We start from the raw sequence: 16,656 nt of genomic DNA, 5'->3' as shown, positions 1-16,656 counted from the left end.
AAGAGGACTGCGAAGAATTACAAAGGGACCTGAACAAACTAGGGGAGGGGCGATGAGATGGCAGATGAAGTTCAATGTAGAGAAATGTAAAGTATTGTATGTAGGAAGCAGAAACCCGAGGTACAGCTATACGATGGGAGGGATGTTGGGAGTAATGGTGGGCAAAACAATGAAGCCGATGGCACAGTGCGCAGCGACCACTAAGAGAGCAAATAGAATGCTAGGTATAATCAAGAGGGGTATTACAACCAGAACAAAAGAAGTTATCCTGCCGTTGTATCGGGCGATGGTCCGTCCGCATCTAGAGTACTGCGTCCAATATTGGTCGCCATACCTTAAGAAGGATATGGCAATACTCGAGAGGGTTCAGAGGAGAGCGACACGTTTGATAAAAAGTATGGAAAATCTTTCATACGCTGAGAGATTGGAGAAACTGGGGCTCTTTTCCCTGGAGAAGAGGAGCATTAGAGGGGACATAATAGAGACTTACAAGATCATGAAGGGCATAGAGAAAGTGGAGAGGGACAGATTCTTCAACCTTTAGAAAACTACAAGAACGAGAGGGCATTCGGAAAAGTTGAAAGGGGACAGATTCAAAACCAATGCTAGGAAGTTTTTCTTCACCCAACGGGTGGTGGACAATTGGAATGCCCTTCCAGAAAGCGTGATAGGACAGATTACGGTATTGGGGTTTAAGAAAGGATTGGACAATTTTCTGAAGGAAAAGGAGATAGAGGAGTATAGATAGAGGATTGCTACACAGATCCTGGACCTGTTGGGCTGCCGCATGAGCAGACTGCTGGGCACGATGGACCTCTGGTCTGACCCAGCAGAGGCACTTCTTATGTTCCCCACCAGAAGGTATGTAACTTGGTGCTTAAGTGGATCCCACGCTTATCATAAATATCATCTGCTGGGTAACATATGCCATGTGAAGGAGCTTAAATTGTATTTCATGCATAACCAACATTAGGGGTAACCCTAAAAGCAGAAAGAAAACCACTGGAAAGTTCTTTTCCTGTGAGCTCTTCTCCCAAAAGGTCCCCTCAGGAATTTGCCAACCGAGAGAGAAATTGACAGGGTCTCTGCTCCCTGCCCACATCATCAAGGGTCTTGAAAGTAGGGAGAGTGGCATCCGGACCCCTCAAGGGCAAATAGTGACGTGTCTCAATAGAGACTTTATTCTTTGCAATATAACCTGTTTGTAATTCCATCCCATTTAAAAATGTTGCCTTAAATCTAGAAGATATTCTTGTTTCAGTATATTAGGTCCCTCTTTCTGGAAGTCTGCCTCTAGACCTAGAGACTTCAGTTAGGAGAATTAACTCTTCTTTGAAGACATTATTTCTGGCAGGCATTTCCATGACCTAACTTGCTGCTAAGTTGCATGACACTACTTGTGACATGAGCTGGGTTATATATTTTTATTTTCTTCTCTGCCTTTTCTATATTTTCCTTATAAAGAAACTGTAGTATCCGCCCTATCTCCATAAATTGCCAGTATCCGCTTTTGTCTATATTGTCTAGTGCTTTGTTTTTATCACCTGGTTTTTTGACCCTTCATTGTTTTTATACTAAATGTTTGCTGCTTAGATATAATGAGATATGTGATATATCAAATAAATGTGAAAAATATGAAATGTGACATCCTTAAACAAAATGCAAATACTTTCAAAACTGTGTCAGCAAATTATCTGGTGGGCATTTAGTTTTATAATGAATGAGTCACCTATTAGTTTCAATTGGTCTTGCAATACTATACTTCACGGGATTTGCACCAGTTTTAGTAACGTATCTCCCTTTCTACAAAACTGCGCTAGCGTGGTTTTAGTGCTGGCTGCAGCGGTAACAGCTCTGACACGATCGGTGATTTAAAAAACGCTAGCATGGTTTTGTAAAAGGGGGATAATCTAATACAACTGTGAAAATTGATTATTTGCCTACATTTTGAGTACACTGGGCCGTGCATAATATGCTGTCCTTGTCTCAACATTCCTCAAGGCTGCTTGCTTTCTGTGATGTCACAACGCTAGCCCCTCCCACTTCACAAGGTACCTGCCAATAGCAAATACTGTAGAGCTCTTGGAGGATCCATGCAATACAGAAAACATGATTAGGAACCATGGCTGTTGATGTTTCGCTGGAAGCATACACTTCCCCAGTTTGTCTTACTATAACCTGAAACTTAAATTTGACCTTTACTGTTTGTTGTGCTTTGGCAGGAAGGGGTTCAGTACAAAAATTAACAAATGGAGGATGACAATGTTGAAAATCAGATTTGTGCCCTGAATGACCTATTTGAATCAAAAATTCTTGCACTCTAAACATTGCAGTCACAAAACAGAGCTAACAATGTCTGGATTTAACTGAGAAATCATACAGTTTTCTTCTTTTTCCTATACTCTACAGTTTTAATAATGATATCTTCCTTCTTTTAAAGGTCTTTTAAATGGGGTGAGTCAGATTCCCTCCCATATGAAGTCTATGGCCACGCTGTAGTATCGCACAATGATCTGATCTATGTCCTTGGAGGCAAAGGAAAAGACAAGTAAGTGATTTCTCTTGGTAAAGGTAAAGCTTTTGTCTCTTTCCATCCTAGAAGTCAAAGAGAAACTTTGGAAAAGGCAGAAGTAGAAGGCATTTATAGGGGCAGCCTATAAGGTTTTTCTAGCATTAAAATCGGGTGTCCACTAGAGAATGACACTGTGACAGAATTCATCACCATCACCGCCCCCACAGATAACCACCCTCATGGCATTCTTTAAGGAGAAAGGGAAGAATCAGAGTATGAATGGGCACAATTACTGAGTAGAAGGACTGAGGTTGAGATAGACACTAAAGAATGACAGTCTCTGGTATCCAGAACTGCTATTGTGATGTCATAATGCCTCATTCAACCAATGCCTAAGAGCCAACCTCATCAGTGATGTCACAATGGCTTAACTGTCCTATACTTGGCTCAAATAAGAATCAGAGTATGAATGGGCACAATTACTGACTCTCAAGCCTTGCACTGAAGAATGCTGGTGTAGAAGGACTAAAGTTGAGATAGACAATAAAGAATGACACCGGATGGTTAGAACATAAGACCATAAGCGTTACCATACTGGGACAGACCGAAGGTCCATCAAACCCAATATCCAGTTTCCAGCAATGGCCAACCCAGGTCACAAGTACCCGGCAGAAACTCAAAGAGTAATAACATTCCAGAGCTGATATTGTGATGTTACATAATGCCTCATTCCACCAATGCCTAAAAGCCAACCTCATCAGTGAGGTCACAAAACCGCCTGCAGTTTACATATAGGCACTTCAAGCATTTTCTCTATCTGTCCTGGTAGGCTCACAATCAAATGTACCTGGGGCAGTGGAGGATTAAGTGACTTGTCCAGGGTCATAGAGAGCAGCACAGGGTTTGAACCCACAGGGTGCTGAGGCTGTAGCTCTAACCATTAGCCACACTCTCCTCCAATACAATTTCAGAAGTGAGCCAAGTATAGAACATCACTGATAAGGCTGTAACCCCAGGGATTTAAGACAAAGTTGGATGGGTTCCGGTTGAACCAGAACGTAAGCAGGTAGGGCTGGTCTCAGGGCACTGGTCATTGACCTGGGGGCCACTGTGAGAGCAGACTGCTGGGCACGATGGACCACTGGTCTGACCCAGCAGCGGCAAATTCTTATGTTCTTATATAAAAAAAAATTTGGAACCATTCTATTTCAATTATTGTTTAACACAGGATGAGCATAAGTCCGGGTGAAGACATTATGATCCTGCTGGAATCAAATCAGGCCTTCCTTTTAAAAATGTAAAATCATTTTCATTGCTGATCATTTACAGTCATATAAATTGAATTACAATGATGCAAGCAGATTTATCTCATGGATACTTAGTGCAAGAGAATCAAGTGAAATCATAAAATGAATGTGACCTAGCCTGAACACTAGGCCTCACTGATCATTTGCAATGGTTCGATTCTTAATAAAATGAGTCCATCTTTTCAAGAGGTATTATAAATGAGCTTGTTCTATCTCAGTAGTAGTCTCTGGTTCAGGGCCTGACACACTAGATACATTTGCTGCTCAATCCAGAGTATATAGCAATTAAGATCTCCAGTGAAGAAACACTACAGCTTAAATAGCATCACTAATTGTATTTCCACACAACAGCTGGGGGGTCTCCAAGAGGTGCACTTTATTTTGAGGTAGTTGCAGGACAGGATTAAAGCATAAGCAAACTAGGCATATATCTAGGGCCGTTAGATTGGCTGCTCAACAGTAGAGAATGACAAGGTGACAGAATTCATCACCATTCCCATCCCCACAGATAACCGCAGGAAACCATCCTGTGTCATTCTCTATCTCAACCTCAGTCCTTCTACACCAGCGTTCTTCAATGCAAGGCTTGAGAGTTAGTGGCTGTGCCCCTTCATACTCTGATTCTTATGTGAGCCAAGTATAGGATAATGAAGTCATTGTGACATCACTGATGAGGTTGGCTTTTAAGCATTAGTGAAATGAGGCATTATGACATCACAATATCAGCTCTGGAATGTTATTACTCTTTGGGTTTCTGCCAGGTACTTCTGACCTGGGATGGCCACTGCTGGAAACAGGATAAGAGGCTTGATGGACCTTCGGTCTGTCCCAATATGGCAACGCTTATGGTCTTATGTTCTAACCATCTGGTGCCATTCTTTAGTGTCTACCTCAGCCTCAGTCCTTCTACACCAGCATTCTTCAATGCAAGGCTTGAGGGTCAGTGGCTGTGTCCATTCATACTCTGATTCTTCCCTCGCTCCTTAAAGAATGATATGGAGGACAGGGACGGTGATGAATTCCGTGGGGACGGGGACGGTATGAATTCTGTCACCGTGTCATTCTCTACTCAATAGCTCTCAAAGCAGAGCTTTGCCCTAGTGAGTTAGCAGCTAGTAGAAATAAGAGTGGGATTGAGGGGGGAACACGAACTATCAACACTCATAATTCACAGATCCTGTGCATTGCCCTCAAAATTGGCGAGCAGTGCTTCTGACCCGCTACGCCTTTATCTGCCTGTTTTCTTCTGCAGTTACAGATGCAAAGGCTCTGTTTGCGGGAGTTTTAAAATGCATTCATATTACAATGAGGGGCCCAATGCATGTGTTTGCCTCAGGCGGAGTTGGATCCGTCCCTGGGGTACTTGAGGCTGAAGCAGCGCAATTCAAGTCTTCGTAGCAACAAGATTACTATTGAACAAAAACTTGCAATTATGGATGTACTGTGTAAAGCACAGTAGTTAAGGTTTTACATTTACATTGAACCAGACTCTCATCAGGCTTTTATGTACTTCGGTAAAAGAAAACGGTCCACACTTTTCAGACTCTTAGGATAAGCAGCATATAATCTAGTTAGGGATTTGGGTTGGCCACTGTTGGAAACAGGATACTGGGCTTGATTGGCTTTGGTCTGTCCTAGTATGACAATTCTTATGTTCTTATATTCTTAACCTCCCCCCCCTTCTATGAAGCCACATTAGGCTTTTATATCAATGGCCACAGCAGTATACGTGTCATAAGAACATAAGCAATGCCTCCGCTGGGTCAGACCTGAGGTCCATCGCGCCCAGCAGCCCGCTCACGCGGCAGCCCAACAGGTCCAGGACCTGTACATTAATCCTCTATCTATACCCCTTTATCCCCTTTTCCAGCAGGAAATTTTCCAATCCTTTCTTAAGCCCCAGTACCATACTCTGCCCTATTACGTCCTCTGGAAGCGCATTCCAGGTGTCCACCACACGTTGGGTGAAGAAAAACTTTCTAGCATTGGTTTGAATCTGTCCCCTTTCAACTTTTCCGAATGCCCTCTTATTTTTTTGTGTTCTGAAAGTTTGAAGAATCTGTCCCTCTCTACTCTCTCTATGCCCTTCATGATCTTGTAAGTCTCTATCATATCCCCTCTAAGTCTCCTCTTCTCCAGGGAAAAGAGACCCAGTTTCTCCAATCTCTCAGCGTATGAAAGGTTTTCCATCCCTTTTATCAGACGTGTCGCTCTCTTCTGAATCCTCTCGAGTATCTCCATATCCTTCTTAAGGCACGGAGACCAATATTGGACGCAGTACTCCAGATGCGGATGCACCATCGCCCGATACAACGGCAGGATAACTTCTTTCGTTCTGGTAGTAATACCCTTCTTGATTATACCTAGCATTCGGAGCTAATACCACTGTAGTTGGCAACATTTAAAAAAAAAAAAAAAAAAAGCCTAACGCAGTTTCGTAAAAAGGGGGAGGTCAATTTGGTCTCCAGGAAGAATGTTCATGTTGGTTATCTTGGGTAAGAGCATAGAGCAGACATGGGCAACTCCGGTCCTCGAGGGCTGGAATCCAATTGGGTTTTCAGGATTTCCACCAATGAAAATGCATGAGATCTATTTGCATGCACTGCTTTCAATGCACATTCATTAGGGAAATCCTGAAAACCCGACTGGATTCCGGCCCTCGAGGACCGGAGTTGCCCATGTCTGGCATAGAGATTGTTCCCTTTTCCAGCCAACAGGTTCCTGATCAATTCTGGCTACAAAGTTTGAGTTCAGGGAACAGATTCTTCCCAAAAAAAACATCCACCTTCCATCAGCAGCTTGTGACAGAACTGGCTGCATAATAGCTCACTGTTCCATCTTATATGGGAGACCAGCCTTTTGTGGGTCTTTCTGAGTCCGTTCGCCATTTTATTTATTTTAATTTCTTAATTTATAACATGTTATTGAAGGAATCAAATAAATATACAATAAGATATTCATTACAATTATATTCACAATTCTAATTATTCCATACATATTTCTAGCATTCCTCCAAAATATATTTCCAAATTACCTATTTCATATTTCTATACACTCCCCCTGTTCCCGTCCCTCTTCCCTTCCCCCCATTGTTTTTTTTTAAATTTCCAATTATAACATTGTAATGAATGAATTAAGCAGATATACAATTCAAGTATTTCCATACATATTACTATCATCCCTCCTATTCCCTCCCCTCCCCCAGAATGGAAGGTGAAACAAATTACCAGATGTTGAAATGCAATGAATGTTTCCAACGCTTCAATATAAAACATTAATAATCATACTTCGTGCTCTAGAGGAAAGATTTTGAATATATAGGTTCCAAATTTTCAAAAAGAAACAAGTTCATCTAGGAAATGTACGAACCTCCCAAACCTCAAATAAAATTAAACGATGTAATTGGTTCCTCCAATGCCAAAAGCTAGGAGGATCTTTCTGTAACCAATATTGCAAAATGCATTTGTGACCAATCATGCATGCCTTTTGAAATAAAATGCTTCTTCCTTGTCCAAAAACCCCACAAGCAGCAGCTTTACCAAATAACACCCCCTTGGAGATTCCACTAATTGACTATTCCATAATGAACCTAAAAATAATAGGATGGCAGACCAGAATGATTTAATCTTATTTAAATTTCTTATTATACCACCTGCAAGTCCAAATGCTTATTGAAGTGGTGTGCATTTGGGTATCATCAAATATACAGCTTAGGCTTTTTTAGAGTCTAGCTTTTAGGAAAAATGGATCCAAGTCAGAGACTCTGCTATAGATCTGTACATAGACGCCATGGTGCCCTATAAAACAAACTTTGACTTGTCTAATAACTAATTATTATGTTTCACCCTTAGAAAGTGCCTCAACAAGCTGGTGGTCTATGATCCCAAAAAGTTTGAGTGGAAGGAACTGGCTCCAATGAAGACTGCTCGTTCCCTCTTTGGTGCTGCCATTTACCAGGGAAACATTATTGTGGCTGCAGGAGTGACCGACTCTGGACTGACGGACACAGTGGAGGTGTACAACATCAAGACTAATAAGTAGGTTCTGAATCCAGCAGATGTGTACTACCCTCTTCAAAATAGATTCAATGAACAATCTGACAAACATTATACTTTTTTTTTTTTAAGGAAAATCAAAAATATAAAACAAAAAAAATGTGTACTTCATCAGAAAACCTAAAATGAACACCAGATTTTCTTTTCATTTCACTCTGATTTTCTAGGAAAATTGTGAAATGATCCCCATCAGGTCTGGGTGATATCCAAAGTTAACACTGGATTCAAATCACATTAAACTCTGCTTGATTCAAATTCAAGCTTAATAGGTGGTTTAACTTCAAATTTATAACAGCCACCCCCAGCATAATAAATAAAGGTTTACGAATGTGGGAAGACGTTAAGATAAAAACACAATTCCTTAAATCAAAGTATAATTTGCTTTATACAAGTTTAAGCTTGACAACAAATGATTTGCACTTCCCTCATGCATCACATTTTGAGTTTCAAAAGTAATACATAAGAGGGTTATTTTCCAAACACCATTTGCACGGATATATAAACTTAAGATTTAGTTTAGTTTATCTTATATTTTATATGACACAGTTTTATATACATTTTGATTTTACATACACACATATTTTGATTTATGTATCACTTTGAGAAAGTTTTTATTATAGATTATCATTTTTTATTGTCTCATATGGGTTTCTCCGACTTGACTGATATATTGGTTTATTACTGTATGTATATAGTAATTTTATAATGTTTTCATACACTTTTTCGTGTTTTTTACTTGATTAACCAAAATGGTCAAATATGTTTTTTGTTACATGTCTTTATGGTTTATTACGCATGTCTTGTATGTTCTATTTTTTTTCTTGTTTTGACTGATTTGTGTATTTATGATCACATCACACCTTAGCTTCCTTTTTTTTTTTTTTTTTCCTAATTGTTCCTTCCATGTCATTTCCTTTTTTGTTCACATGGGTTTTTTGGTTTTCAGTTGGCTCCCTTGCGGCTTTGCCTTGTGTGTTTTGGTTCTTTTGATTTGCCGATTCAATGATGTCTAGGTCTGGCCACTATTTTTTTTTTTTTTTTTTTTTTTTCCAGACACGTGAGCAACAGTGTTTTTATTCTCTTACTCGTGCTTCAAGAGATTGGCGTTTTCACTGTGAATTTTTTCAATATTCTTTTTTTTCATTGAGTTTGCACCTTATGGCAGTTTTATGATTTATCTAGCCTTTAAAAAAAATCTTTATTCATTTTAAAGCCAAAAATAAGTGCAACATATTATACAGACATTTTACACTTTTAACAGCACTTAAATTCAATTAAAATTATATTCTATGACAAATACATATATCATCCCCCCCCCCCCTTTTTTTTTTACATATCCAAAAATTGCACTCAAATTAAAAGTATCTTCCCACCCTGGGCGTGTATGATCAAAGGGCAAAATCAACAATCATTTCTTACAGAATTTTGTCAATGGCTCCCAATTATCCATAAACTTTCTATAATGTCCCTGCTGTATAGCAATCAAACATTCCATTTTAAATGTGTGGCATAGAAATTCCCCCCAGAAAGTATAATTTAACCGATTCCAACTTTGCCAGTTTCTTAGAATAAGTTGTATGGCAACCCCTGTCCTAATAAAGAGAAGTTTATTATTCTGGGAAGATATTTGGCTTTTAGCCCTCTTTAACGTGCCAAATAGCACGGTATTGTATGACAATGCCGTATCTAGCCTTTTTTAGGTTTCATAAGAAGTTGCCTCCGCTGGGTCAGACCAGAGGTCATAGAAACATAGAAAGATGACGGCAGAAAAGGGCCATAGCCCATCAAGTCTGCCCACTCTATTGACCCACCCCATTAAGTCTGAATGCTAATGACCTAGTTCCTTAACTCGACCCTCGTAGGGATCCCACGTGACTGTCCCATTTATTCTTAAAGTCGAGCACGCTGGTGGCCTTGATCACCTGCACCGGAAGTCTGTTCCAGTGATCTACCACCCTTTCTGTGAAGAAATACTTCCTGGTGTCACCACTAAATTTCCCTCCTCTGAGTTTGAGCGGGTGCCCCCTTGTGATCGAGGGTCCCTTGGGAAAGAATATATCGTTTTCCACCTCGACACAACCTGTGACGTACTTAAATGTCTCAATCATGTCACCCCTTTCCCTGCGCTCCTCTAGGGTATAGAGCTGCAGTTTGCCCAGTCTTTCTTCATATGAGAGACCCTTGAGCCCCAAGACCATCCTAGTGGCCATCCTCTGGACCGACTCAGCTCGAAGCACATCTTTCCGGTAATGTGGCCTCCAGAATTGCACACAGTATTCCAGATGGGGTCTCACCATGGTTCTATAGAGTGGCATTATGACTTCAGGTTTACGGCTGACGAAGCTTCTATTGATACATCCCATCATTTGCCTTGCCTTTGATGAGGCCTTCTCTACTTGTTTGGCAGCCTTCATGTCCGCACTGATGATTACCCCCAAGTCCCGTTCCTCTGAGGTCCTAGCTAGCGTTTCTCCATCGCACCCAGCAGTCTGCACCCGTGGCGGCCCATCAGGCCTTGTCTAAGCCCTATAATCCCTCTTTTTTTTTTTTTTTTTTTTTTTGCTCCTTTGGCCCTTGAGTGCCACTGTCGTGATTCCACTGCTTGCTACCCTTAGCAATCTTAGCTCATTACTTTATTGGTACTTTTGACTGCCCTTTCAGTTTATAGTATATACTTTTCAAATGGTTTCTCAACCAGAGTCCGAGCTGTTCATTCGTAGCTAAAGTGCATATAATGCTTGTGCTCAGTGTTTAAAATCCATTTAAACTTTATCAGGTTCCACCTTTTGTACTTTTGCTAATGCTCTCCTGGTTGAGAACCCATTTGAAAAGACACTGGAGCAAAAGATAAGTACATTGTTTATTGTTTATTCAGATTTTTGATTAAACGCTTTTTCAAAACTACAAAACGTTGAACAAAATTTAAAATAACATTTAACAAAAAAATTTAACAATTAAAACATACATTTCTATAAAAAAAACTACAAGACTGACAGCAATTACATACTAGGTAAATACGGACCGAAAGGCCCCTAAACACAAATAGGAAGAGGGGGAGAAATACAATCAATATAGAAAATGCGAGAAACATTTAAGGTAAACACAAAAAGGGACTGGGAAAATAAATATAAAAACAAGAATATGTTAATTTCTAAAATACAATCGATCAATTAAAAGCATCTTTAAAAAGAAAGCACTTTAAATTGCTTTTAAAATTGTGATATCTAGTGCGTCAAATCGTGTAGTTGACATTCACTGTTAGTGAAGCAGTTACAAATAGCACGGACTGTGTATTACTCCATGCAGGAGGGAGAGGGAAGAACAAAGTGCAACGATAGGTCCCTAAACATCATGGTCTTTTTTCTGTTCTAGAAGTGACCTGGGGGAGGCACTGAGCACTTTATAATTATATTTAATATACTCACCACATAAATATTAAAAAGATATTGAAGATTTTTCGAATGCAGGCATTAACACCCTTGAATAATTGTTATGAATGCCTAATAAATCATTGGAATTATCCCAAAGTAGTGTGAGGGTATAGAATTTGCACAAAACGTTAGGTGTGGTTTGTAGACTTCTCTGGCCTATGTGCAGTGGAGTTCGTATGCTTTAACAGTGCTCAACATACCTTAATTAGTTTGTAAGAAATGTAATGCAAAAACTTTTTGCTAATTAGGTAATGAGATGCAAAACAGCTCATGACATATTAGCACATGAAAAAAATAAAGAATGTTGAAAAAGCCCAAGAGTTAAAATCAAACTGCTTTTTCAAGTTTTTATTAGGATTTGATATACCGCCTCTCAAGGTTATCTAAGCGGTTCTTACAATCAGGTACTCAAGCATTTTCCCTCTCTGTCCCGGTGGGCTCACAATCTATCTAACGTACCTGGGGCTATGGAGGACTGAGTGACTTGCCCAGGGTCATAAGGAGCAGCGCGGGGTTTGAACCCACCACCCCAGGGTGCCGAGGCTGTAGCTCCAACCACTGCGCCACACACTCTCAGGGAAGAATAGTAATACTTTTAAAACCAAATAGGAGGAAATATTTTTTCACTCGGTTTAAGCTCTGGAACACGTTGTCAGAGGATGTGGTAAGAGCAGTTATAGTAGCTGGTTTAAAAAAAAAGGTTTGGACAAGTTCCTGGAGGAAAAGTCCATAGTCTGCTGTCGAGACAGATATGGGGGAAGCCACTGCTTGCCCTGGATTGGTAGCATGGAATGCTGCTACTATTTGGGTTTTTGCCAGGTACTTGTGACTTGGATTGGCCTCTGTGAAGTCGGGATACTGGGCTAGATGGACCATTGTTCTGATATTCTTATGTTCATAGTAATGTCTGCATTACCTCTTAATGACTGATCATGACCACTGTTCATGTCACCCTCCACTTTGAGCTCTGAACTGGATAGGATTTATAATGCTCCTTTCTGAACTCAGAAAAAAAAGGGCACCCCAAATAATTCCAGGAGAAAGGATGGGCCTAAATGAAAAACATGCAATTAGTATCTCTGCTTTTTCAATCACTAGGTGGGAGGCCTGCCCTGAGTTTCCCCAAGAACGCAGTTCCCTCAGCCTGGTCAGTATGGATGGTACCCTTTATGCAATTGGTGGGTTTGCTACTGTGGAGAATGAATCAGGAGAGCTGGAGCCAACAGAACTGAATGACATCTGGAGGTAAGAATACAGTTAAAAAGGGGTGGGGGGTAGCAACAATTTAGGACAGGGGTGTCCAGCCTTTTGGCTTCCCTGGGCCGCATTGGCCGAAAAAAATGTTTCTGGGGCTGCACAAACGCTGCAGCAAGACAGAGGGAGCCGGCAAGACGGTGAACACCCGGGGGGCAGCAGAGGAAAACACTGCATCACCCTCGACCGGGGCCACACAAAATACTTCACAGGGCTGCATGCGGCCCTCGGGCCACAGGTTGGACACCCCTGATTTAGGATATTTTGTACTAGTAGCTTAGTAGAGTAACAGATTGTGAACCAGGAAACCTGGGCTTCGAATCCCATTGACACCTGTGGTGATCTTGAGCGAGTCACTTCATCGTCCATTCGCCTCGAGAACAATTTACTATTTTAAGCCCCTGTGGGCAATGTGTAATTAAGCTCTGGAATTAATTGAAAAAGGTTTGGAAAAATTTCCTAAAAGTCCATAAGCCCTTATTAAGAAGAACCGTGGGGAAATCCACTGTTTGTTTCTAAGACAGGGGTGGGCAACTCCGGTCCTCGAGGGCCGGAATACAGTTGGATTTTCAGGATTTCCCCAATGAATATACACTGAAAGCAGTGCATGCAAATAGATCTCATGCATATTCATTGGGGAAATCCTGAAAACCCGACTGGATTCCTGCCCTCGAGGACCGGAGTTGCCCACCCCTGTTCTAAGATAAGCATAACATGTTTTGCTCCCTTGGGGGTCTTGCAAGATACTTATCTGCCCCAGTATGATAACACTCACACTCAGTGGTGTAATAAGAAGGGGTGGGGAAGTCCACCCCAGATGCCAGCACCCATCCTTTTCTCTACCCCTGCCCCTCCCTGACTCCCCCTGCCATGAGCCCCTTCCGTTCCCTTCCCTCTTTAATTTACCCGGCACAAGGAGGATCACAAACTTGCTGCCTGTGTCGGCTCTCTCCGATGTCACTTCCGAGTCCCGTGCCTATGACGTGATGAAACAGTGCAGACAGCAAGTTCGTTATACTGCTAATGTCAGGAAAATTAAAGAGGTACAGGGGAAGGGAAGTGGGGCATTCACAGCAGGAGGGGGGGGGTTGGGAAGGTGCATGGGGCAGGGGAGAAGCACCATTGCCCCGGGCGCCAATCACTCTCGCTACGCCACTGCTTACACTATGTTCTTATACCTTAACCGTAAGTCATTGTTAACTGACATTTGGGGAAAAAGATGATTAATACAATCCAAATCACATACAACATGTGCTTCTGTCTGCCATTTATTTTTATAGACATTTTCACCAACATGCTTCATTTCAGAAATGCAGACGGTACAAAATAGATTGGCACGGAAGCTACAGCAATGATTCAATGCTAATGGCATAAAAGGCAGCTAGTTGCCCTTCAGGTGTAAGCAAATCTGGCCCTTGAAGGCAGCACTGGTCTGGTTTTCAGGATCTCAGGCATCCATTTCATCTAAGAACAGGTTGATTTGTATATCTTCAACACCCAGAAAACTAGGCCAGTTGACTGCCCCGATATATGATTTGCAGGTGAGATTTCAAAATCAGTGAAGCATCATTATTTCTCTTATGAACAATAGTATTTAGTTTCCACCTGTACAGTAGTGGTTTGGGGGTGGCGGGTGAGACAAAGAGGCTCTTAAGACTTGTAGATGTTCCTTTCTTAAATTATATTTTGAAAGCAGAGATTGTCTTACCGAGTAGAACAGACTGGACCATAATATTATAAATGGCACAGATATAATGAAAACCCAATATCAATAATAAATACCACTGGCACATAGACAGTGCATTATAAAGAGGAAAAGCTACAGCACAAGCCAAAAATAAACCCAAAAGGGAGGAAAAAGCCTCAGAAACTAGCCCTCCTACCACCACGAGATGCATCTTAAGGGACAGGGAGACACGTTTTATTTATTTTTTTAGCAAAGTTTGTTTTATTCTTCTGTGGGTTTTTTTTTTTTTTAATTCTTTATTGATTTTCATACTTCAATAGTGCATTACATGAATATATAACATACAAGCACATTCAACTTACAATTATACATAATCAATCATTTTCTCCCACCCATCCACCCAATGATTATTCTATAAAACACAGCAACATAGAATTCCCCAATAATCCTACCCTAATCAAATTAATAATATCCTCCCCTCCTCCCACCCACTCCAAGTGTAAATATTCTAAAGTTTTATGAGGCCCACTTTAAAGTTCACGATCGGATCGGTTACACCCTGAGGCAGCAGAATTGTGAAATGCTCGCCACCATCGGTATACCAATCATCAGTTGAGATAAGTTTAAAAGTTTATCTTACTTTGACTATACTAAATTGTCATTGCATATTCCAGAGGAAGTTTTTTTTATGCCAATGAGGTTTTTGTCTGAACACCTTGAGTCACTCTCGTGGTGGCGGAGGGTTAGTTTCTGAGGCTTTTTCCTCCCTTTGGGGTTTATTTTTAGCTTGTGCTGTAGCTTTTCCTTTTTATAGTCCATGTGAAAGTGTTATTTATTACAGACTGGACCATAAGCCAGTAGCATGTCTCTAATTGGGCATCTCCCAGCTTATGAAATCATCAAAAATGCTCAGTTGATAAATAGTGAAAGGAAGAACATAACCGGGAGCTCGGCAAGAATAATAGAGAGTAAAATCCATCTTTGATGCCAGCCCGACTGAATGCTCTTTCTCTCTCTCATGTGTTTTCAGATATAATGAGGATGAGAAGAAGTGGGAAGGAATGTTGAGAGAAATCCGTTACGCCTCAGGAGCCACCTTCCTTCCGGCCCGTCTCAACATTTTAAGGCTCACAAAAATGTAGCTGCATAAATCATTTTTCGATCTGGCATGGGAGTCATAGCACGATGAGGGACATCCTCTTTTTTTATACGTGAAATAAAACAAAATCGAACTGTTCAGAACGTTTCACACTGTCATTGCCATTGTAATGAAAACTTGGTCTAATTTTTAACCCTTTGGAAAAAAAAATGCACTGAAACCCCATTTGTTCTCTGTAACGTACGCTCCTTGGAGTCCAGTAAACACTGCTGTTCCCTAAAGTGCGTCCATGTCCAGAGGGCTGTGCCTATGAAGACCAGCAATAGTATATATAGACAAAAGTAGTTCATGATTGTGATAGTCCACTTTAAAAAAATTAATACATAATAAGTTAGTACCTTTGTATTAGACTAATACATTCTTCTATTAATGTTCCCTTCTGCTATGTCTTTTTTTTACTGTGCAACCAAATTATGGAATCTTCTTCCTAGTTCAACAATACAAATAGATAACTACATTCATTTTTGTAATGCATTTAAGACTATTTTTTTCCTGAAAATATCTCGTTTCCAACTGAACTTGTTTATGACCATGATATGGCTGTTATGTCTTTAGAGCGAGTTGATAGTGTTTGTTAGATTTTAGAATGAACCATTTATATAATGTTACTGTCATATTGGTTTTTACTGAACTGATCATACTTGTTATATTCTGAGATGAATTGTTCCTGTTTTCTAATTTATTTTAATCCGCCTCGAACCTATGATGTAGTGAAGGCAGAATATAAAAGCTGGATATAATTAGTTCAATAAAAGAGTATCACTTTATTTTCCATTTTTTATGTTTCATATATTAATCTATATTAAGCAAAGCAGGAAGGGTGAAGAAAACTGTACAAGGACTGCAGATCATTACAGCAAAAAGAGGAGGAATCCACAGGATGCTGAGACGCAGCTCTGTGGAGTAGAACAGTGTCTCGCAAACTTTTTGAAGCCACGGCACACTAAACTTGGGGCCATATCTGGAGGGCACGGACCTTGACGCGATGACATCAAATCGACCTTCACGCATCTGCGGAGGCCCTCCAGACGGAGCCCTGAGTTTGCTATTACTATGCCAGGGGGGAGATGAGGGGAGGCGAGGCGCTGCTGCCAGTTGACTGCCTACAGGACGTGCCTCACACCACGAGACAAGTCCAAAAATATTTGGCTACCAGTTCAAAAAAAAATGAAACAATGTAATGCACTCAAAACAAATCAGATTTGCCAGTATTACATTCAACGTGTATCACCTTCTATTATTTTGAACCGC

The 16,656-nt window shown here is 40.7% G+C and overlaps 1 protein-coding gene across 1 annotated transcript in view; it reads left to right on the top strand.

Moving 5' to 3' along the window:
• The window catches only part of KLHL40 (kelch like family member 40), a 32,570-nt gene extending 16,390 nt beyond the window's left edge, over positions 1-16,180 (top strand). The window contains exons 3-6 of the mRNA XM_033931789.1: positions 2,441-2,548; positions 7,671-7,856; positions 12,404-12,550; positions 15,277-16,180. Of these exons, the coding sequence (XP_033787680.1) occupies positions 2,441-2,548; positions 7,671-7,856; positions 12,404-12,550; positions 15,277-15,388 (553 nt within the window). The 3' untranslated portion in view covers positions 15,389-16,180. The remainder of the gene's footprint in view (positions 1-2,440; positions 2,549-7,670; positions 7,857-12,403; positions 12,551-15,276) is intronic.
• The last annotated feature ends 476 nt before the right edge of the window (positions 16,181-16,656 follow it).

This window comes from Geotrypetes seraphini, chromosome 2, assembly GCF_902459505.1.
Source record: "Geotrypetes seraphini chromosome 2, aGeoSer1.1, whole genome shotgun sequence".
NCBI classification, from domain to species: domain Eukaryota; kingdom Metazoa; phylum Chordata; class Amphibia; order Gymnophiona; family Dermophiidae; genus Geotrypetes; species Geotrypetes seraphini.
This window is presented reverse-complemented; position numbering and strand designations above follow the sequence as displayed.